Source organism: Protopterus annectens, chromosome 4.part0, assembly GCF_019279795.1.
Source record: "Protopterus annectens isolate FY-2018-M chromosome 4.part0, PAN1.0, whole genome shotgun sequence".
Taxonomy (NCBI): domain Eukaryota; kingdom Metazoa; phylum Chordata; order Ceratodontiformes; family Protopteridae; genus Protopterus; species Protopterus annectens.
Window position 1 is genome coordinate 1,601,589,944 of NC_056733.1, and position 23,753 is coordinate 1,601,613,696.

The following is a 23,753-nucleotide window of genomic DNA, read 5'->3' on the forward strand; positions in this document are numbered from 1 at the left end:
GACTACCTGATACGCTTACTGCCGCCCACCCCCTCCTTCTGTACCTCGGTCAGCTCGACTCTCACTGCCACCCTGAATGGACCAAGCTCACCTCAGACAAGTGGGTCCTGTCCATACTACAAAACCGGTTACTTCACGTCTTGGATGTCGCCTCCAAAAAGGAGAAGCATCCCACAACCACTGTATCAACAGTTGCACCTCATGCATCTAGTCCTCCAGACTCTAAACCTTCAGGGCTCCATCGAAACAGTCTCCCCAGCTGCAAAGGGAAGAGGATTATATTCCATGATCTTCTTGGTCTCTAGGAAAGATGGACCCTGGAGACCTATATTAGACCTCTCCCACCTCAACCCTTTCTTAAAGGTTCCTACCTTCAGAATGCTGACTCTCCCAGCCCTTTTCCTCCTCCTTTTTACCCCAAGGGTTTATGGCAACATTGGATATAAAGGATGACTACCTCCACATCCCAATAAAACCCACCCACAGGAAATACCTGAGGTTCTTGGTGGGTTCTTCGCACTTACAATTCTCTGCCTTGCCTTTTGGACTCTCCACTGCACCCAGAGCCTTCATAAAATCCTTGGCCCCAGTAATTGCCTTTTGCAGAACAAAGGGAATACAAATATTCCCTTACTTGGACAACATGTTGATCCAGGCTGCCAGCCAAGAGACCCTCCAGCTACACGTCCAACTGGTAGTGGGCCTTCTACAGTCCCTGGGATTTCTACTAAATTTTCCAAAATCCCAGCTGCAGCCAACCCAGGATATTGTCTTCCTTGGGTGCGGAATACACTCAGACCTCATGGGTAGCATACCTACCACCCCCTAAAGTGGGCTCCTTGACAGAATATCTTCTTCTGGTCTTTCACTCCACAGAGTTAACAGCAAGGCAATACCTCAGATTGTTGGGCTACATGGCAGCCACCATCCCCATGCTACCCCTAGCAAGACTACATATGAGAAATTACAATGGTATCTTCAGTCAGTCAGTCTGGACACAGCACTTCCACCCTCTGAGCACAGGGTGATTCTTCTCCCTTGCCTGAAGAAGGAAATACAATGGTGGTTGGAACAGGTGAACGCCAATCCATATGTTCTTCATGTTTCACTGTTGCAGTCATCACAATTGGGTTATCCTGTTGCAGTCATCACAATTGGGTTATCCTGCCAGGGGTAGCCCTCAGTTGGCCCGAATACCAGAGGCTTAGTATTTCTGCGTCAGTTGCTGTCGCTCCAGGACTGATGTCAGGTCGTCAGTGGTATAAAAACAGGCAGCTGACACCATTACATCAGTCTTTCTTACCGAGGAGCCAGAAGCAGTTCGTATGAGTGCCGGTCGGCCGCTACCTGAGTTTTTGTTTCTGAAGTTGAAGTCTTCTAAAGCTAAGTACCCTGTTTGGGATCCTTTTTTCTTGCTCTAACCAATGTCAGAAGAGGTTAACAATTGTCTCGCCTGTGGAAAGCAAATACCACACCGAGATTTCCATTTTTACTGCGTCACCTGTTTAAGCCCAGACCAAGATGTCCCTTGCTGCCGGTTTTGTGCTTTGTTCAATGCTCAAACTATTTGTTATCAGGCCCTTATTGCAGCTAAATACTTTCGCTCTCGATCTCCGTATTCTGAAATGGTTTTAGTAAGCCATCCGAATACCGATGATCTGAAAAAACATAAGGATAAAGACAGAGACAGACTGCACAGGTCCAAAACTGCCGTCGACGCTTCCGTTAAGCCAGTTGCCAGTTCACCAGTACTCAGTGAGGCGTTTTCGCAGCCCCTGATGCCCGCTTCCATGGATTCGCAGGCAGCTACTGAGACCTGTTCGAAGTCCAGTAGGCTGCGAGACTCTTCTTTGACTACAGAACCAGTGTATGTCTCTCCCTTGGATGAGTCCGGAGTCGCTGTGCAGGCACCGGCTTCTGAGGATGTTCTTCTCACTACCGATATTAGACACAAACGGACTACTACTTTTGCTTCTTCAGTTCTGTCTAAAACTACAGAGTGTCTAAGGCCCAGAGTACAAGCTATGCCTAAAAAAACGAAGACTCAAGGTCCTGCTTCCTTGCCACAGTCACAGATGCTTAAAATGGCAGAATACCTTATCATGCTGATTAGGGGAAGCCAGCCTTCCCCTGCTAAAAGAAAGAGAGACTTGTCCCCAGCAGCTTTATCTCACCAAGAGTCCAACGACTCTGAGGTTTCTGATTATGAAGACATGCCCTTTTCTGCATATGAGGATTCAGATGCAGACTAATCCATTCCTTCTGCCTCTCCTCCAGAGGATTTTTCTTTTGGTGAAACCCTACATACATTGAGAGAGCATTTCCATTGAGAATGCCAGGATTATTCTCAGTCCAAAAAGACTCGGAATTTTTAGATTTACCACAGCACAGACCCTTAGCTATCCCTCCTGTTCTGGATGTTGTGGATGATGTCTTTATGGAATCCAGTCTAACTCCTGATATTTTACCTCTTGCTCACTGGAAACCTGACATGTACTACAGAGTCCCTGACCCTCACAAATTTCTTTTCAAGAATCCTACTGTTGACCCAAAGGTCATCTCCCAAAGACCTAAAGGAATAAAAGCAGCTACAGCTAAGAATCCCCACCCCCTTGGACTGGGATTCCAGAGCATTAGACAACTATTGCCATTAGAGCATTAAATTGTCAATTCCACATGCTGAAATACCAGCAACATACTATGGAACTTATTAAGCAAAAATGATCTACCTTCCCTGACTGTGCAGAAAATAAAGAATTAGAGGAGCTTATGCATTCTGCAAGCCAAGTCAGCAAGCATACCATGCAATGTGGGTTTGACGCCCTAAAAGCATTTTGCAGGGCAGCAGTCACAGGTTCTGTACTTAGAAGGCATGCCAGGCTTAAGGAACATACCTTGCCAGACCATGTCAAATCAAAATTATTGGACACACCTCCGAACAAAGACAATCTGTTTGGCACCAAAGCAGAAGAGGTTTTAAAAAAGATGGAAGAAAAAGCTAAGTATATGCAGACAGTCAAAGATTTTTTGCAAGTACAGCCTTCAAGATTCAGTAGGCATTGTCCCTCAAAGAATTGGTCATTTCCAGTCCCATCAAGGCCACCTCAGACTAGACCTAGGGGAAGCAGACCCCCCCAGACAACAGTTTCAGGGTATGCAGAGATCTAAGCAATGGACTACCTCCACTTCTAAAACAGGGAGTGCTAAACCACCCCCTTGTGGAAAGAATTCACAATGACTTCTCAACTCCTCCCCTCACCTCTGCCCAATTGCTCGTGCCCCTAGGAGGAAAAGTTGCCTACCATGTAAAAAACTGGGCCTCCATCACCAACGATTGATAGGTCCTCAACATAGTATCCCAAGGGTACAAATTTTATTTCCACACGATGCCAACCCCAAAAGGGTACCCAGATCTTCCCCCAAACCAGTGGGCAGAGGCACAAAACCAAGTTCAGTCCCTGCTCTCCATAAGGGCAATTCAGCCTGTTCCTGCAGAACAGATAGGCCAAGGTTTTTATTCCAGACTTTTCCTGGTACCCAGAAAAGGGGCAGCAGGAGCCCAATCTTAGATCTATCCATTCTAAACACCTTCCCGGTGGTACCAAAATTCAAAATGCTCACCATGCAACAGCTTCTCCCTATGCTGTCCAAAGATGCCTGGTTAGCCACCCTAGAACTAAAGGAGGCCTATCTGCATATCCCAGTCAGGGACTCCTGCAGGAAATATCTACGTTTTAGGGCAGGATCTATGCATCATCAGTTCTCTGCACTTCCCGTTGGCTTATCCACTGCACCCAGAGTTTTCACAAAATGCCTGGCTCCAGTCATTGCCTTTTACAGACAAATAAATATTTAAATTTACCCCTACTTGGACGACTGCCTGATTCAGGCAGATAGAAAAAGCTGTTGCAGCACCTGACATTTGTAAAGGACCTTCTAACCTCACTGGGATACACAAAAAATTGTATTCCTGGGAGCAAGCTTGGACACAACATCCCAGATGGCATTCCTTACTCCATAAAAACAAGCTCCATAAAAACAAGCCTATCTGACAGGCTACTTCTCTCAAATGACCACCAGAATCCAGTTATCCACAAGGAAAATCATGCAAGCACTAGGGTTCATGGCCTCCTGCATTCTAAATCCATATGCCAGACTGCATATGCGGAAACTTCAGTGGTACTTAAAAAGTCTTTGGTGCCAACATTCTCAAGACCTAGAAACTGTCATACCTATGATACCTTATCTAAGGAAAGAGTTCCTTTGGTGGGCAGCAGCATGCAACCACAAGGGGCTTCCCTTTACACAACCCCATGCCACCCAGACCCTAACCACAGACACATCAGACTATGCCTGGGGTGCACATCTGGACGGCAGGTGCATTCAGGGCCACTGGAGCCCAAATCAAATTCATCTACACATCAACCAGAAAGAGATGCTAGTTGTTCAGTACACACTATCAGCTTTCAGATCCTTACTCTCTCCGGGGCCTCTTCTAATCAAAACCAACAACACCACAGTGATGTGGTACATCAACCAGCAGAGGGGAACCCACTCTGCAAGCTAGCCATGACCCATTGGAACACGCCCTCAGCCATGCATATTCACCCGCAAGCCCAATTCCTGCCAGGCAACCAAAACTCTCTGGCAGACAACTTAAGCAGAAATCTCCTAGACCTACATGAGTGGCAATTAAACCACAACACCTTCAGCCTTGTGACCCTGAAATGGGGTACCCCGAAGGTGGACCTATTTGCCTCCCCCTACAATCACCAGCTCAGCAAATTCTGCACCAGGGAACGTCACAGCAAGGCCTGGAAAGTGGATGCCCTGTCCTTCCACTGGGGAAACCTATCAATTTATGCATCCCCCCCTTCCTCTTCTTACCAGACTACTACTCAAAATAAGGGAGGAGAGAGAGCAAGGGCAATCCTGATTGCCCCAGACTGGCCATGCCAGCACTGGTACCCACTACTGTGCAGTCTGTCTCCATTGCCTCCATGGCACCTCCCTCAAATTCCAGCTCTCCTTACTCATCAGGAGGGGAGAGTTCCTGCATCCACATTTGCACACCCTGAGCCTGGCTTATTCCTTGACTTCCCCTCCAGTGGCCTGCCTAAGCAAGCAGGTCCTGGATGTTATATGTGAAGCCAAACAACCCAGTACTAGAAAATCCTATGCTGACAAGTGGAAGAGGTATTGTTCCTGGATTCAGACTAAAGGAGCAGACCCAGCACAGCCATCCTTACCTCTCATCCTGGATTACCTAGCCGACTTACTCCACAAGGGCCTTTCCTTCTCTTCCATTAAAATCCATGCCTCTGCCATTTCTGCACATTACAGCACTGAGCCACCTCTCTTCTCACACCCTCTCATCAAGCAGTTCCTGAGAGGGGCTAACAACTTAAGGCCACCAAGAAGAGCCCCTACACCTGCTTGGGACCTTAACTTTGTGTTGGAAAAGCTCACCCCCCCCCCCCTTTGTACCTGCAGCTTCAGCAGAGTTAAAATTCTTCTCTTGGAAAACAGCCGTGCTTTTGGCCATCACTTCAGCTAGAAGATTGTCTGAACTACAAGCACTTATGGCTGTGGAACCCTTCATCATTTTCCATGCTGACAGGATCTCCCTCAGGACTAACCCAACTTTCATGCCCAAAGTGGTGTCCAGTGTGGCTCTCAACCAATCTATCCATTTGCCCACCTTTTTCCCTAAACCTCAAAATAAGGGGGAAAGGATCCTACACACTTTAGATGTGCACAGACAGCTCAGATCCTACCTGTATAGGACTAAGCCCTTTAGGAAATCTGACCAGTTACTAGTCAGCTTTGCACCACGGGCAGAGGACAAGGCCATATCAAAACAAACCATTTTCAAATGGATAGCACAATGTATCCATTTCTGTTACAAACACCATGGGAAATCACCCCTATAGGGGGTCAGAACACATTCCACTAGGGCAACTTCAGCTTATACAGCCTTTCGCAGAGGAGTCCCTACCAGGGACATCCTAGAAACTGCAACATGGAGTTCTGCCCATACCTTCACCAAGCATTACCACCTGCCTATCTTTTCCAAATCCAAGGCGGGCTTTGCGACCTCAGTCCTGCAGGGCATACTAGCCAGCCCCAACTCTTCTTGACTGCCTCCACCCAGCTTTGGGAATCAACCCGTGTGTGATGACTGCAACATTAAAACACAAAGAACCTAGTACAGTTGTGTACACTTACCATAAATGTAGATGTTGATTGTAATCACTGTTGCAGTCCTGGTTTCCCACCCTCCAGCCCCGTTGTCTCTCTCTTTCTTTTCCTCACTCCTTACAGGGCTATTGGTATTTACTTTCTATTGGTGGTGTTATTCCACCATAACTTAGCTCCCTGTTTGGGGGCTCCTGCTATTTGGGGTAAGAAAAACTGAAGTAATGGCGTTGGCTGCCTGTTTTTATACCATTGACGACCTGACATTAGTCCTGGAGTGACGGCAACTGATGCAGAAATACTAAGCCTCTGGTATTTGGGCCAACTGAGGGCTACTTCTGGCAGGAATAACCCAAGTGTGATGACTGCAACAGTTAATATACTCGAACATCTACATTTATGGTAAGTGTACACAACTGTACTGTGTCCCTCTCCACCTACCTCAGACCACACAGGTCATGCACACAGATGCCTCAGACTTAGTCTGGGGAGCAACTCTGGGCAATCAAAAGGCAGAGCCTGTGGCCAAAACCTCACAAACTGGTACCCATCAACACTTGTGAGATGAGGGCAATTCTTCTAGCCCTCCAGGCCTTTCGGCCTTCCCTCCAACAGACGCCTCTGAAGATGTACACAGACAACACCACTATGCTGTGGTATCTCAACAAACCGGAAGGGACCAAGTCTTACTTGCTCTGCAGACTAGCCCTTCTTGTATGGGAATTTGCCATCTCACAGGGAATTACCCTACGGGTGGTTTACATTTTCCCTCTCCACAATGCCCTGGCAGATTACTTGAGAAGAACCATCACAAACAACCATGAATGGATGCTTCACAGAGATGTCGTCTTGGATCTGGTCCACAGCTAGGGTACACCTCAAATAAGACCTGTTTGTCTCCTCCATCAACAGGCAACTTCCTGGTTTCTGCACTAGGACTTCAGAACTCCAGACACTGGCAATGGATGTCTTCTTGATTTCTTGGAAGGGGAAATATCTATATGCTTTTTCCCCCTTCACACGTATTCAGAAAGTCCTACTAAAAATACAGCAGGACACTCCAAAAATCTTGTTGGTGACCCCCTACTGGCCCAGACAGCACTGGTTGCCCTTACTTCTGCAGTTGGCCAAGGGCAATCACCACGTTACCCCCCCAGAGTGGACCTTCTCACACAACAAAAGGGATCACTGATTCACTTACAGTGGCAACTTCTAAACCTCACCCTGTGACCGATAGGATTCTGATCCCTTTCTGATACCTTTACAATGAAGACATGCTCAATGTCGTGCAGGAGGCCAGGAAACCAAGTACAAGAAAATCCTACCATTTTTAGTGGAAAAGATTCACTTCTTGGTGTCACAAAAGGCAACTGGACCCATTTTCCAGTGAACCACCTGTAGTCCTGTCTTACCTGTATGAGTTATTGCAGACTGGCTTGGCTGACTCTTCCATCAAAGCTCATCTGTCTGCAGTTTCAGCATGCCTTTCTCTGGACCCCTGCTTTAGCTTCTAGACTTCCTTCTGAGCTTTTCCTTAAGGGGGTACTCCACCTTAGACCTCGCAGGAAACCGTGCCCTGCTCCTTGAGTCTTAACTATGTCCTGGAAAAGCTTATGCTTCCTCCCTTTGAGCCAGAAAAGCCTCCTTTAAACATTGCACATGGAAAACTGTAGTGCTAGTAGCCCTGACCTCGGCTCGAATAGTATCAGAACTACAAGCCCTTATGGCTGTTCCACCCTTTCCACTTTTTCATAGGGATAGGGTTACCCTTAGAACCCAAGGTGGTGAATGACCTGTCACTTAACCAGGCCATACACTTGCCTGTTTTTTCCCCAACCCACATGGGGGGACAGTGAGAGGGTACTGCCCTCCCTAGATGTGCATAGACAGGTTTTACTTGCATAAAGCAAAGACCATCAGACAGATGAACCAACTCATTGTATCCTTCCACCATAGAGCACTGGGGAAGGCAGTGTCCAAGCAGACCACATCTACTTGGACCTCCAAGGCCATCACCTTCTGTTACCAATTCCATGGGAAATCCCTGCAAGGGGCAGTTAAAGCACATTCCACCAGAGTCATGGCTTCCTCAGGAGCCTTCTTTAAAGGCCTGGATACCTCCACTATCCTAGAGGCAGCTACTTGGTCTTCTGTTCACACCTTTACCAAACACTACAAATTTGATCACATTTCTAGATCCAGGGCAGGATTTGCCAGGGGTATCCTTCACAGATTCCTGGAATTTCCCTCTAGACCTCCACCCCAATCACAGTGAGCTTTGGCACTCACCCATATGCAGAATACTGCAACATGAGAATAAAAGGACATAGAAAAGTTGTGTAAAATCTTACCATAACCATAGATGTCCTTCTTCCATGTTGCAGTATTCCTTCCCCTCCTGTTAGGCTACCTTTCCCTACCTGGGTGGCACTGGACTGGCATTGCCCTTACTAGGACTGGCTCCAACTGGGGCTTTCAGTTCTGAGGGCTGGTGCGTGCTGACATAACTTTTATGGCCCAGGTTCCCTCGGCCACGTTATACATCACACGCACTTCAGAGGAACTGAAAACTTTTCTATACTGGCCATACGTACGTGAGACAAGAAGAGTAAACCCATATGCAGAATACTGCAATATAGAAGAGAAGGACATCTGTGGTTATGGTAAGATTTTACACAACTTTTCTTTCCCTCATCTTCTTCTTGCATAATTTGGAAGAATAACTGCAAAGTTATACCTAGTTTTGCCCCCACAAACCTGCAAGGTAAAGGGCAGCAAGTAGCAGAAATTGCAGTGCTTACAAATGTGGTACCCAGCCAGTTGCTTTAAGATATGAACTTGTAGTCTACAGCAGTTTGTTTGCAATTCAGAGATAACTAAGCACACTCTCCTTTGCACAGTTGTGATCTGTGCATCTAAACAGTGACTTTTTTAAATTGGTGTTCTCTTGCATTACAGCTCAAGCCCACACAGTGTGACCTTGTGTACAAATACACTAAGTCTTTATGAATTCCAGCCTGCTTTGCTAAATTGATGTAAGGTAATGAGAGCACATTTTTCCTGTCTTTTGCAAACTTTTTAAAATGTATTTATCTGTATCTTTTGATCTGATCCCCTGTTGACTGTCAAGCGTTGTCCTACTGATTACTCATTTGTACCTCCGGGACAAGAGTTGCGTGAACTGGGACCAGGAACTTTCACTCTTGCATCAGGGATTGGGTCCCCATTGTCTGCCTAAGTGTACCCAGTGATGGCATGTAAAGCTGTACACTTGCTTGTAGAGGGTGTAAGCAGATTACCACTCATGCCATCACCATAGTAAGTGGTATGCTGGCTAAGTGTTGCCAGTTCAGACAGCCAAGCTGCCACCCTTTCCCAAGGATTAGTGAGCTGGCTTTGGCCATTCATTCCCATCTTCCTCTGCCTGGTCACCCCAGTGCCCATATCACCAGTTGTACATAGGTCACCTGTGGTGCAGTTAGCACTTTATTCCTCTGCTACATGGCTGGGCTTGTAAAGTTTCTTGCACAGAGGGTAGACCATTACAGCAGTCTCTGAAGTGTACCACTTATTGGTAAGCTATTGACTATATTCTTTGCATGTAATTGCAGAGATGAAAGTTAGAGTTGCAGAAAAATAGTAACTATCAGGTACAGCCTTATGCCCTCCTGTTTGTGTGTGTAAGTGTGTGAGAATTGTAAGTGCAGATGCAAGGTGCCATCATTATATTGTGTTGTTATTCAGGGACAAGGGAGCTGTGCCTGTAAGAGACATTTTTTTTTAATTCAATAATATGGTTGGAAAAAAATGCTGCATTATTTTATTGATAGTTGTATATATGTGTTCAAAGTCCTAACGTGTAAAAGGCTGAGGCCTCTGAAGGTGGTATGTAGGTTATATTTGTGGAGCACTAATCTAAGCATATATTTTATCCAGTGCATATTTATGGTTATGTAACTGGTCCCCTTTCTGTAGGATCACAAAATTGTACTCAGAAGTCAGATATTGTAGAAAATTGCATTGATGGTAAAGAGCCATGACTTTAACAGCTCATTGGTTCACAGCATAGAACATCTTGTGTTTGCTGGCCATTATCTCCATGGGATTCCTCAGGTAAAACCTTAACTAGTCATGCAGTGTAGATTTAACTTGGAGATTATGTATGCATTCATAATAGAGCATATGACATTACATTTGCTTGATAGCAGATGGTGCAGTAAACCTACCTAGTCTGCTCTTTAAGTGCAGTTGAGTCTTCCTCATTTCCATACCTACTTCTTCCTTCCAACACTTTCTTCACTTGTCTCCGACCCTGTTCTGTGTCTCTGAAGATTCTCTGTCCACCACCAATTCCAGTAGTCCATCCCACAGATCTGCAGCCCTTTCTGTGAAGAAGTGCTTTGGAAGATTTAGTCCATTCATTGTGTACTTGGTTTGCATTGCATAGGCCCTGGTTAGCAGATAAATGGGAGGATTTTTTGTATTAACTACGATGATTAGTAGTTAGTTCAGATTAAAGCATCACTCTCCCTGTCATTGATACAAGCATCGTTTGAATGTAATTTGAGAATATGCATTTTTCTTCATAATGACAGATTTCTTAACATATATTTCTCTTGTTTAAGGCAAATGAAAACAGCTTGCTGAGTGCGCAACTCAAAGGTTTTCCACTTTATCTTCACTCAAACTTGTGGCTGAAGGACTGCATCATCAACCCTAAATCCCCATTACTTTACATCACCAAGTCTACAGGGGCAGAGAAGGGTTTGCTGCCAGGTGAAGACTGGACAGTGTTTCAGTCCAACCATTCTACCTATGAGCCTGTCTTGCTAGCAAAGACCAAGTCTGCAGAGAGCATCCCTCACATGAACCTTGATGCAGCTTTGCATGCTACAGTGGTGCAGGATCTGGGACTGCATGATGGCATTCAGAGGGTTCTTTTTGGCAACAACCTGAATTTCTGGCTACACAAGTTAGTGTTTGTAGATGCTGTCTCTTTTCTAACTGGGAAGAGGCTATCTCTGTCCCTTGACCGTTACATTTTGGTTGATATTGATGATATCTTCGTGGGCAAGGAAGGAACACGCATGAAAAAAAGTGACGTGAAGGTAAATTTGCAGTCATTTTTGTTCCTGTGTTGTTGCATGACAAGTCAGCAGTGGATGGGAAAGTTACATCACTATCATACTGATTGTATCTTAAAACATGCATTTGTAAGATGCTTTTTGGAGATCTGAAACAGGCTGAACTTCCCTCACCCATAACCTGTGAAATAATTAGCCATGTTAATGCAACTGGTTCTGGAAGTAGAGTTTAAAAACAGCCGATAATTTTTAAGTCTTTGGACTAGATTTTGATTGAAAACAACCTTGTATGCATCTGCTTAGCTTCCCAATTAATGTACATTAGTCAATGGACAAGTCATATTGTAGCAAAAAAGAAGAAAGGTGCTGATGCTTTGTTATACTTTCCATTTTTAAGCTGTTGGTTGTAGAGTTTTCTCTATCTTGTTTTTGTTGCTTTATAATCAGCCTGTAGTGTACTTTCTAAGTAGCAAAGTGTGGCCATGGTTTATGTTGCATGTTTTATGTTGTCCTCAGAGTGTATTAACTTTAGCATTAGCATAACCTGTAGGAGTGTGTTTTTTCTCTATTTTTATCATGCTTAGTTTGTTTACATGGTTTTTATTCCAGTTATTATTGTTGTTAATGCGGTGGTGGTGCTGCGGTAGCGTTGTCGCCTCACAGTAAGACCGTTGTCCTGTTCGATTCTCAGCTAAAGTGTCTTCTGTGTGGAGACGTGCGTGAATGGGCATACCTTCGTTGAAGGTTGTGCGTCAGGGCTGGCAACTCGGTATGTAAAAGTCTACTGCCAATCATTAGCGGACCGGAGTTCTGCTGTGGCATCCCCTAACCGGGAAAAGCCGAAAGATACAACATTATTGTTAATGCATTTTAACTACTGTCATAAACAGTGCCTTGCTCCTGGTGTCTGGGAAACTGGTACATTTGTTTGATGCTATTGCAAAAGGAGTGAACCAAACTGAACTTTTTCATCACAACTTGGACCTAAAGCAATGTAATATTGTTAATGTAGTGCACATTTCTGACTGTTGCATGAGCACCTACTAATAAAAGTTTTTAGTAACAGTAGAGGTCAAGTCTTAAAAAGAGAGCAGATGATTTCTATCATTAATTACTCAGGAGGCTAAGTGTTGTGATCGTAGAATACATTTCATTTTGTAGCAATGTAAATTAGACCGTGTATTGCAGCAGTGTACTAAACTCTGTTTGCCAAGTCTTGGGTTAAAGTAGAGAGGAAACACATTTGCATGGAGTTCTAGTTTAAGATGTGTGAGTAGTGGCTTGCAGACAGTAGCGTGAAGATTATGCCTGCATCTTTTGATGAGATTTTCCAGCTAGACGAACATGTAAGTTTGCCATGCTGCTTTTTTCAGAGTGAAATGGAAAGAGTTAATATTATAACTGGGATTTCCCAGTAGCAGCTGGTGACTTCAAAATGAATAAGTTGAAGCTACAGGAAATAACTGAATGGGCAGAGCCAGCTGGCATGGGGTGTGGCTGTATTGTAGCATGGTCAGCTATGACCATGATTGCAATTTTACATAAATAACTAGTCATACACTACTGTACATATTAAATAGTTGTTCTTTTCAGCATACTTGACAGTATTACTTTGTGAAAAAGGATTTTGACATAAGAGATGGTTATAGTTATTTTATTGATGAGTAATACTTCAAGTATCTGTTTGTGAGCAAATACAGAATAATGGCCATAGTGATGTATTTTAGTGTGCTTCACCCAAACCCACACTAAACCTGCCAAGCCACTTTCATCTAGAGACTGTCTCAGTACCCACCAGTTATAGCCACTTTACTGACTGCACACACCTCAGATGTCCAACTATCAGATAATGTATTTCAGCTTGTTTTTCTCAAGCATACACTATCCCTGCCCAACCAGATAAGTGACTGTTTAAATGTGACCTGACATTAACAGAGGTCATTCACTTTCATCCATAGATTAAGTCTGCACAAGCCAGTCAGGTTGCTTTATTGACAGATGTCTTATTATGATAGAGGAAGTGAATGAATAAGTAAATGACCACAGTAATGTATTTCATCGCATTGCTGTCACACAGCCTGTAGCCCTATGTAACCCCTTCCTTACAGGCATGCGTATGCACACATGCCCACCAGTTACACCCATCTTGACTGTGTACACCTCGGCTGTCTGACTGTAATCAAATGAATAAGAAAATAAATGGACAAAGTAAATCATCAGTTAGTTGCATGTGGACACACGCACAAACATATGCAGGTATCCACACCAGTTACCACTCTTTTATTGACTGTAAACTTCACATATTCGACTGTGGTTGATTGAGTGAATAAATAAGTAATGACCATAGTAATGTATTTCAATTTGTTGCCATCAGACACACACACAGCATTCCATTACAACCCCAGTGCACTAATGCATGAGCCCATACCACTCGCACAGATACACAAACACCATTTTAATTATATAAATGAAAAGGTACAACCTGTCTTGCAGGCTGAAAAACAGTGGCACTATTGAACAGAAAAAAGAGCACAGTTGAATAATGTCCTCAGCACACAGCAGAGTGGTAAACTGCAGTATTATTCAATAAAAAATAATAGTTAAAAACACAGTCCTCCTCATTCCCCCCTAAAAAATTCCATACACACAAGAGTTCTTCTGTTTTAATCCAGACTACCTCAGACAGCAGTCATTTGAGGCAACCTGAACTAATGGGAATGAGTACTCATTTTTGATTACCAGCTCAACCTGCTTCCAATAAAGCACCATTTCTGTCTTACTGAAGCTAAAGAAAGATCTGTAATGAAATACAAGATGTCCTGTTCATATGCTGCATTATTCATAATATGAGGGAGTCCAACCCAGCTGACTCATACGTCCAGCCATTATACAAACGTCTAATGCTGCTGTGAGATGTGTGACACCACACATCAGTTTGCATATGTCAGCCATAAAGAGATGTCTGATAATAAGCAGATGTCAGCATATACCAACTTCAGAACTTTTCTGCCGCCTGTCCGATCGCCAGCTCCAGTCATCGCTCTCTAGATAAGTCATGAACTTTGGTTCAGGTAAGTACCCCATTGTTTTTTTTCTTTAAATTTTGGCTACTGTTTTGTGCTGTGATTACTTATCAACTGGGAAGGGCACGTGTCTGTGTGGAAGGCAGATTCCACATAAGGATTCACACAATCTCTGCTTGTTTTGCTTCGACCCAGACCACGATCAGTACTGCCTGGGCTGTCTGTAAGGCTTTTGTACCCAAAACCCTTCACAGCAGTCTAGCTTCCCTGAAATTATATCTTGAGAATCAGTGTTTTAAGCATTTATCACATGATATGGAAGAGATGTTGGGCCCCTCAGATGAGCTGCAACCTAAACAGGCCAAGAAGTCACAGCCTTATCTTCCTGTTGCTTCCACTGGGACTGGAAGCAGTGGGCCTGGAGGCCATTTCTTAGATGAGTACCACAGTGGAAGACGTGAAGGACCCTACCAGCACATCCATCTGGGAATCACAGGCGCCCGACTCGGATGTAGGGGGACAACCACAGCTTGTAAATACTGAAGGCCTGCATGGTGTCACCTAAATTATTGTGGTGGAGGATGTACCTGTAGACATCATAGAGTGCAGGCCGAAGTCTGGCCCAACCATCTTCCACCACATGGAAGCTCCTAAAAAGAAAAATGTAAAAACTAAACATGTTTCTCCTGTTCCCCAAGATCAAGAACCGGCTTGGCAGGCCTTCTCCGAATGTCTGTTGAATGACTTTATGGCCCTACGTCAGACCTCAGGTCCTTTTTCTCTTCTTCTGCCTTTCCTCCCTCCACTCCCTTAAAGAGGATCTCTGAGGATATTTCCTCAGATGATGATGAGTCATCAGGAGATGAATTCCTAGCTTATTCAACCCTAATTTCTTCCCCATGGGGTTATGCCTCACCAGAAGAGGACTCTAATGGTGCAGAGTTTGGAGAAACTATTCTGAAGATGAAAGAATTCTTCAAATGGGACTATTGCAAAGTGTTTGACATACAAAATAAGTATTTTGACCTCCTTCAGATGGACTTTCCCTCTCCCATCTGCCATTCCCCCTGTCCTACCAGCCTTCTTAGATGCCTTTACAGCTGCTTTTACATGCCCAGACTCCCAGCCTCCAGCTCCCAAGTGCCCAGATAGATTTTATAAGGTGCCTGAGGACTCAAGGTTCCTTTTCAAAGATCCCTCTGCAGACCCAGCTACATATCAGTTTCTTCAGACGAGGCTTCCAAATTATTGCCTTCTACCTCCTTGCTTCCCTCAGACAAGGAGAAGAAAGTCATGGAGAGATTAGGGGAAGAAATTATATATGTCTGCTACTTTGGCCTTCAGGGCAATTAATTTTCAAACTCATATGGCCAAGTATTCCCTAGCACTCTTATCAGAGGCAGGAAAAAATCCTTTCTGAGTTCCCTGATTCTCCCACCAAGGCTAAGCTTTCCTCCATTCTCAATTCTTCTGCTCAGGTTACAAGGCACTCCATCAAGTGCAGTTATGATGTCGTAGAGGCCTCAACCAGGGCTGCTGCATCTGGGCGGGTCCTGAGGAGGTATTCATGGCTCAGGCTTCAACCCTTGCCTGATGATATTAAAGCCAATTTAATGGATGCCCCTCTGGACAACAAAGCCTTGCTTGAAGACTCTGCTGCAGAACTATTTAGATCTCTTCAAGAAAAGGCAAGGAGCTCCAAGATCTAAAACTTATCTTTGTTTCCCCTGTCTCCTGGTTCCAGAGGAACTACCCTACCAAAACTGATTTTGTCAGAAAGCCAGGTAGGCCACCATCTGCAGAAGGTAAGAGGGATGCCAGGAAACAAATCACTTCAAAATCTGCTTCCACTCAGAAACGACCCTTTTAGGCTAAGCCTAGTTGTCTGTGACTACCACCTCCAGGCCCACCTACTCCTTTGGCTCTCTCCTTTTCCCCCTGCTTGGAATCGGATAACCTAGGACTCTTGGGTCCTTTCCATCATCCAGCAAGGATATTTCATGGTGTGGGAAAGTCTTCCCTCCTTCAGGGGCATCCCACAACCACCAGAACAACAACTGGAATTCTTTCCCCAGGTCATATCCAGCCTTCTCTCTCAAGGCGCAATTCAGGAAATCCTGCTCTCTCAAGTTGGAAAAGGATTTTACTCCAGGATATTTTTGGTCCCCAGGAAGGATGGCCCCTGGAGACCCACTCTAGACTTTTCCCATCTAAATCCCTTTCTGAAAGTCCCCACCTTTCGTATGTTGACTTTACCCACCCTTCTCCCACTCATACTTCCCCAGGCCTTTATGATGTCTTAAGACATCAAAGATGCCTACATTCATATCCCCATTCACCTTTGGTTCAGGAAATTTTTCAGTTTTCTTTTGCTTTCTATCATTTTCAGTTCTGTGGTTTGCTCTTTGGTCTGTCTATGGCACCGAGGGTCTTCACAAAATGCTTAGTTCCTGTCCTAGCCTGCTGCAAACTACTGGGTATACAGATTTTTCCATACATAGACGAGCTTCTCATCCAGGCCCCTTTCCCAGACATCCTTCAGGAGAATCTGTCCCTCACGGTGTGTCTCCTGGAAAGTCTAAGTTTCACAATAAACTGTCAGAAGTCTACTCTGACCCCTTCCCAAGACTACATTTTTCTTTGTTTCAGGATTCAAACAAACAGAATACTAGCCTCTTTACCTCCAGAAAAGGTCTTGTCCTATATCCTATTTCCCGGACCTCTTGCCCCTTCAATCTCTGACTGCCAGGGCCATTCTGCACCTCCTGGGGTTCATGGCCCCAACTATTCCCATGCTCCCTTTAGCCAAGTTACACATGGAAAAGTTCCAGTCGTTCTTGAGGACAGTTTGGATGCAACACTTCCCACCCTCTGGACTTTATCCCACTCCTGCCCTGCATGAAAAGGGAGTTAGACTGGTGGATACTTCAGGTGGCAAGGAATCCAGGCCTACCCCTTACAACCCTTCCCACTCAGGAGCTGTACGCAGATGCTTCATATGTAGGACAGGGTGCAACAATGGAATTCCAGAAGTTCAGAGATGTCTGGTTTCCAACCCAAAGGACCAAATCAACATAAAGGAAATGAGGGCCTTGATGTTTTGCACTCCAAATCTTCAAGCCTATGCTTTCCCCATGGGTCCTAAGGTGGTTCACAGACAACACCATGTTCCTCGGGTATGCCGGCAAATGGGGGAGACAGTCTTATCTCCTGTGCAGAATGGCTTTACAGGCCTGGGAGCTAGTCTTGCAGTGTCACGTCTCTCTTTAGGCTGCTTACATTCCCTCAACTCAGAATGTGGTGGCAGATGCACTCAGCAGATCCATAACTCAATCCCACGAATGGATGTTACACAGTGATGTGTTTCTGGTCCTCATCCATCAATGGGGTACACCTCAGATTTCTTTGCCTACCCCATGAATAGACCAACTTCCCATATTTTGTGCCAGGATCCCACATCCCTTATCATGGAAGGTGGATGCTCTATCCTTTTCTAGGAAGGGGATGTTTCTTTATGCATTCCCCCCTTTCCACTTCTCCAGAAGGTCTCGCTGGAAATCAAGGGGGAACAACCAAAAATCTTGCTGCTGGACCCCTTTTTGGCCAAAACAGCATTCGTTCCCCCTCCTCCTGCATTTAGCCAAGGGCAATCGCCAAAAGTTACCCCACATGATGGACCTACTCACACAGGATAAGGGAACTCTAGTACAGATGTCAATTCTAAACCTGATGCTGTGGGTGATAGGGCTTTGATTTCCTTAAGACACCCTTTTTTACTGAGGACATGCTTCAGGTTCTGCAGGAGGCCTGAAAACCCACTACTAGGAAATCCTACATTTCCAAATGGAAGAGGTTTTCCATCTTGTGTCTAAAAAAGGGTTTACAAACACTGTTAGGACAAAACCACTGGGACATCCACTATCTGTTTGAATTGATGGAGTGGGCTGTCATACTCTTCAGTGAAGGCCCATCTTTCTATCATCTCTCTGCATGTCTGCCTATGTCTCCACCCTTAGCTTCTAGGTTGGAGGTTAAACTGTTCTTAAAAGGCAAGAAGCAAACTGCTATAACCAGTGCAGTAAGTGCTTCACTCCAAAACTTGTATGTAAACAATCCAACAGCAAATGGAGTCAACACACTGCTAAACATGTACTTTCACAACTCTACTTGTCTGATGAAGCAACAAGGAGAGTTGTGAAAGTGCGTACCGTTTTTATTTTTCTATGAAGTAAAGCTATATGTTTTAATTGCTTTTACTGTCCTTTTTACTGCTGAATGAACAGTGCATGTTTAGCCGTGTGTTGACTCCGTTTGTTGTTGGATTGTTCTTAAAAAGGCGTCCTTCACATCAGACCACCAAGGAAACCAGTTCTTCCTCCTTGGGACCTTAGTTTTTGTTTTGGAGAAACTTGTCCTGGCCGCATTTGAGCCAGCAAGTTCCTCTTCCCTACAACATTGCACCTGGAAAACTGTTCTCGTGGCACTTACCTCTGCCAGAAGGGTTTCTGAGTTACAAGCACTGATGTGTACCACCCCCTTCATAGTCTTCCATGGGGATAGGGTCACTGTATGCACTAACCCCTCCTTTATGCCCAAGGAGGTTAATGAGTTATCTCTCAGTCAGTCTTTCAACCTTCCAACCTTTTTTTTTCCTTCCCCCAATCCTCCAGTGAGAGGATTCTCCACACTTTAGATATGCAAAGACAGCTTGGATACTCCCTGAACAAAACCAATCCTATCCGCAAGTCTGAATGCTTGTTTGTTTCTCATCACCCAAGGGCCCTGGGTCAAACTGTTTCTAAGCAGACCATCTCCTTTTGGATTTCTAAAGCTATTTCTCTCTGTTATTTAGCCAATGGAAAGAGGCATCTCCTGTGAGGGCACATTCTACTAGGGCAGTGTCCTCCTCTGTAGCCTTCTTTAAAGGCTTGCACACTTGCTCTGTCCTGGAGGCAGACATTTGGTCTTCTGTTCAAACATTCACTAAACACTGTAAACTAGATGTCATCTACAGGTCCAGGGCTTGGTTTGCCAGAGCTGTTATACTGCATGGTTTTGTGGAAAATACTTCTACTTCTCCACCCAGTTCTTCCTCTGCATGAGCTTTGGTACTGTCCCTCATGTTATGAACACTGCAGCACATGAATAGAAGGACATAGAATAGTTATGTAAAAGCTTACCATGACCATAGATGTCCTTTTCTATATGCTGCAGTATTACTTAAACCCCTGCCTTCCCCTTGATGCATTCAGTTTTGAGGTTGGTACATCCTGATGTCTGCTTTTTACCCGATGTCTCTTTATGGCCAGTGTACACAAACTAATGTGCAGTATTGCATATACCTCATGGTAGCATTAGACTTTTGTATACTGGCAGGACGTACGAGTCAGCCAGTGGCGGCCTCCCTCTTGATGTTCTTCATGTTTCACTGTTGCAGTCATTACATTTGGGTAATCTGCTGTTAGGTTGCCCTCAGTCGGCATGATTAACAAGTCTTGGTTTTTGCTTCGGTTGCTGTCCCTTCCTCCATGACGTCAGGTCGTCAGGGGTATAAAACATGGAACCGACGCCATTACATCAGTCTTTCTTGCCACGCGGTGCCAGAAGCAGAAGCGGTGCACAAGTGCCGATCAGCTGACTCCTGAAATTTTCATTTTTGAGTTTCAAAACCAACGTCTTCAACTAAAAAGCTAAGTATCCCATTGGGGAAACTTTTTCTTGCTCCTTACCGATGTCTTCTAATAAACAGGATTTGTCTATACCTACTTATGAGGACTCTGATGCAGAGGATTCCATTCCTTCTGCTTCTCCCCCTGAGGATTTTTCTTTTGGGGAAACTTTACAAACCTTAAGGGAACATTTCCACTGGGAAAGTCAGGATTTTCCTGAATCCAAAAAGAGGCTTAGGGATTTTCTTCTTCTTCCTCAGCATAGGCCTTTGGCTATACCTCCTGTACTAGACATTGTTGATGATGTGATTTCAGAATCCAGTATGGCCCCTGATTCTCTGCCTCCAGCCCCTTGTAAGCCAGACAGATACTACAGGGTTCTTGATTCTCACAAATTCCTTTTCAAAAATCCTGTTGCAGACCCTGAAACCATTTCTCAGGGGCCCAAGGGCATTAAGGCTTCTTCTGCTAAAAATCCTACTCCTTCTGATAGAGACTGCAGGGTGCTGGATAGATGGGGAAAAAAGGTTTATACTTTTGCAACCTTGGCAATCGGGGCTTTAAACTGTCAATTTCATATGCTAAAATAGCAGCAGCATATCATGGGAGCTTAAACAGAAAATTATGTTGATTTCTGACTGTGTGGAAAATAAAGATTTACAGGATTTATTGCATTCAGCTGAACAAGTTGGAAAACATACTTTGCAATGTTGTTTTGATTCTTTTGAGGCCTCTTGCAGGGCTACTGTTACTAGGTCTGGGCTTAGAAGGCAAGCTTGGCTTAAGGAGCAATCTCTGCCTGATCATGTTAAAGCAAAATTGTTGGATGGTCCTTTGCAGCAGGTCCGTCTGTTTGGCAGTAAGGCTGAAGAAGTCCTAAAAAAGATGGAAGATAAGGCTAAATCTATGCAGACTGTAAAAGATTTCTTACAAGTACAACCTCCAAGATTTAGTAGGCACTGGCCTACTAAGAACTGGTCCTTTCCAGTTCCTTCCAGAGCCACTCAAGCCAGACCCAGATATGCCAAAAGCACCAAGTTTCAGTCCTAAGGGACTTTAAGAACTAAGTAATGGGGTGCCTCCTCTTCCAAATCTGGAAACAACAAGACACCTCCCTATGGTAAATAGTCTCAATGACTTTCCTTTAGAATTACCAAGCACTTACCTTTTAGCTGCCCGTTTGGGGGGAAAACTGGCACTTCATGCAAAAAACTGGCAACTTGTAACCCAGGACAAATGGATTTTAAATATAGTGTCCCAGGGATACATATTTCATTTCCACACGTTGCCAACTCCAAGCGGATGGCCAGACCTACCCGCAAATCAGTGGGCAGAGGCTCAGAAACAAGTACTTTCCCTCCTAAACATGGGGGCTATTCGACTAGCACCAGAAGTGGAAAAAGGATAAAGGTTTCTATTCCCGACTTTTCTGGTACCCAGAAAAGACAAATCATGGCGTCCAATTCTGGACTTGTTTACTCTAAACACTTTCCTGGACATTCCAAAATTCAAGATGCTGACTCTTCACCAGTTGCTTCCTATGCTAGGCAAAGATGCCTGGTTGGCAACTCTAGATCTAAAAGAGGCATACCTGCATATCCCAATCAGGGAATCTTGCAGAAGATACCTCCGCTTCAAAGCAGGCTTTTTGCATTATCAGTTCTCTGCACTGCCCTTTGGCTTATCTACTGTGCCCAGGGTCTTTACAAAGTGCCTGGCTCCAGAAATTGCATTTTGCAGGCAAATAAATATTCAAATATATCCATACCTGGACGATTGTCTAATTCAGTCAGAAAACAAGGCCATTCTTCTAAAATATCTGGCGTTTGTAAAAAGGGTTCTAACATGTCTAGGGTACACCATAAACGAAAAGAAATCACAAATAGTACCCTCTCAAAAAATAACATTCTTGGGTGCAAGCTTGAATACAACTGTCCAGATGGCTTACCTTATGCCAGAGAAGCAGATTCAGTTGGTGACTTACTTCAAACAGGTGGCCACAAAAACCCTGCTATCAGCAAGACAAATACTGCAAGCCTTGGGGTTCATGGCCTCCTGCATTCTTCTAATTCCATATGCAAGAAGACTGCATATGAGGAAACTCCAGTGGTACTTACAGTTTATGGAGTCAACATTCTCACAGCCTGGAAACAATGATTCCTATCATACCTTGCCTGCAACTAGAGATCCTTTGGTGGGCAAAGGCCTGCCACCAAAAGGGACAGCCATTCACACCACCCCCTGCCACCCAAACCCTAATTACAGACTCATCAGACTATGCATGGGGGGCTCATCTGGCAGGGAAGTGCATTCAGGGCAGATGGAGCTCGAATCAAATGCACCTTCATATCCATCAAAAAGAAATGCTAGCTGTACAGAAAGCGCTGACAGCCTTCAAGGACTACCTTCATCCAGGGCAACTAATGGTAAAGACGGACAACACCACAGTTATGTGGTACATAAGCAGGGGGGTACACATTCCTACCCCCTCTGCAGACAAGCCATGGCATTGTGGAACACGGCCTTGAGCTATCAAGTATAACTACAAGCCCAATTCCTGCCAGGAAAGCTGAATGTTTTAGCAGACAATCTAAGCAGAAATCTTATAGACCCACACGAATGGAAACTGGAACCACGGATTTTCAACATGTTGACACGCAAATGGGGGAGCCCAGACATAGATCTCTTTGCCTCACCCCAAAACTACAGTTGAACAAATTTTGCACAAGAACTCCTCATAAAAAAGCCTGGAAAGTGGATGCTGTGTCCTTCAGCTGAGAAAGACCATCAGACTATGCCTTTCCCTCCTCTGCCTTTGCTCTCCAAAGTTCTACTAAAAGTCAAACAGGACAAACCAAAGATGATTTTGCTTGCTCCAGACCAGCCTTGCCAACACTGGTACCCACTCCTATGCAGTCGGTCATAATTTTTTCTATGGCACCTGCCTCAGACACCTTCCTTATGGTCTCAGCAGAACAACCAATTTCTGCACCCTCAGCTCCAAACATTAAATCTTGCAGCTTGGGTAATCACTTAAATTCTCCCTTTGCATCCCCCAGCAAACCTGTGATGGATGTCATTTTGGAGGCAAGAAGACCTTGTACCAGGAAATCTTATGCTGACAAATGGAAAAGATTCTGTGCCTGGAATCAATCTCAAGGGATGACCACAGCAGTGCCCAATTTACCTCAGATTTTACAATACTTAACTGAGATGCTTCACAGGGGCTTATCTTTTTCTTCCATAAAAATCCATGCCTCAGCCATTTCAGCTCATTACAACACAGAACCACCCCCTCTTCTCTCATCCTCTGTTAAAGCAGTATCTCAGAGGGGCCAGAAACTTAAGGCCACCCAGGAGAGCTCCAACCCCTGCCTGGGACCTTAACTTTGCAATGGAAAAACTCACTCTATCTCTTTTCAAGCCAGCTGCTACTGCAGACTTAAAATTCCTTTCCTGGAAAACAGCCTTCCTTTTAGCAATCACTTTGGCTAGAAGGATTTCTGAATTACAGGCCCTTATGGCAGTGAAGCCTTTCATCATCTTTCATGCGGACAGGGTGTCACTCATGATCAACCCATCCTTCATGCCCAAGGTGGTATCCAGTGTGGCTCTTAATCAGTCTATTCATTTGCCAACTTTCTTTCCCAATCCACAGAACAAAGGGGAGCGGATTCTGCATTTATTGGATGTACACAGACAACTTAGATTTTAATTGGACAGGACTAAATCTCAAAGAAAATTTGAACAACTGCTGGTAGCATTGGGTGCAGGGGCAG

The 23,753-nt window shown here is 44.6% G+C and overlaps 1 protein-coding gene across 1 annotated transcript in view; it reads left to right on the forward strand.

Annotated features, from left to right (window-relative positions):
- Positions 1 to 23,753, forward strand: part of NDST1 (N-deacetylase and N-sulfotransferase 1) — a 1,661,305-nt gene that overhangs the window by 490,134 nt on the left and 1,147,418 nt on the right. The window contains exon 4 of the mRNA XM_044069371.1: positions 10,824 to 11,306. Coding sequence (XP_043925306.1) covers positions 10,824 to 11,306 — 483 coding nt within the window. The remainder of the gene's footprint in view (positions 1 to 10,823; positions 11,307 to 23,753) is intronic.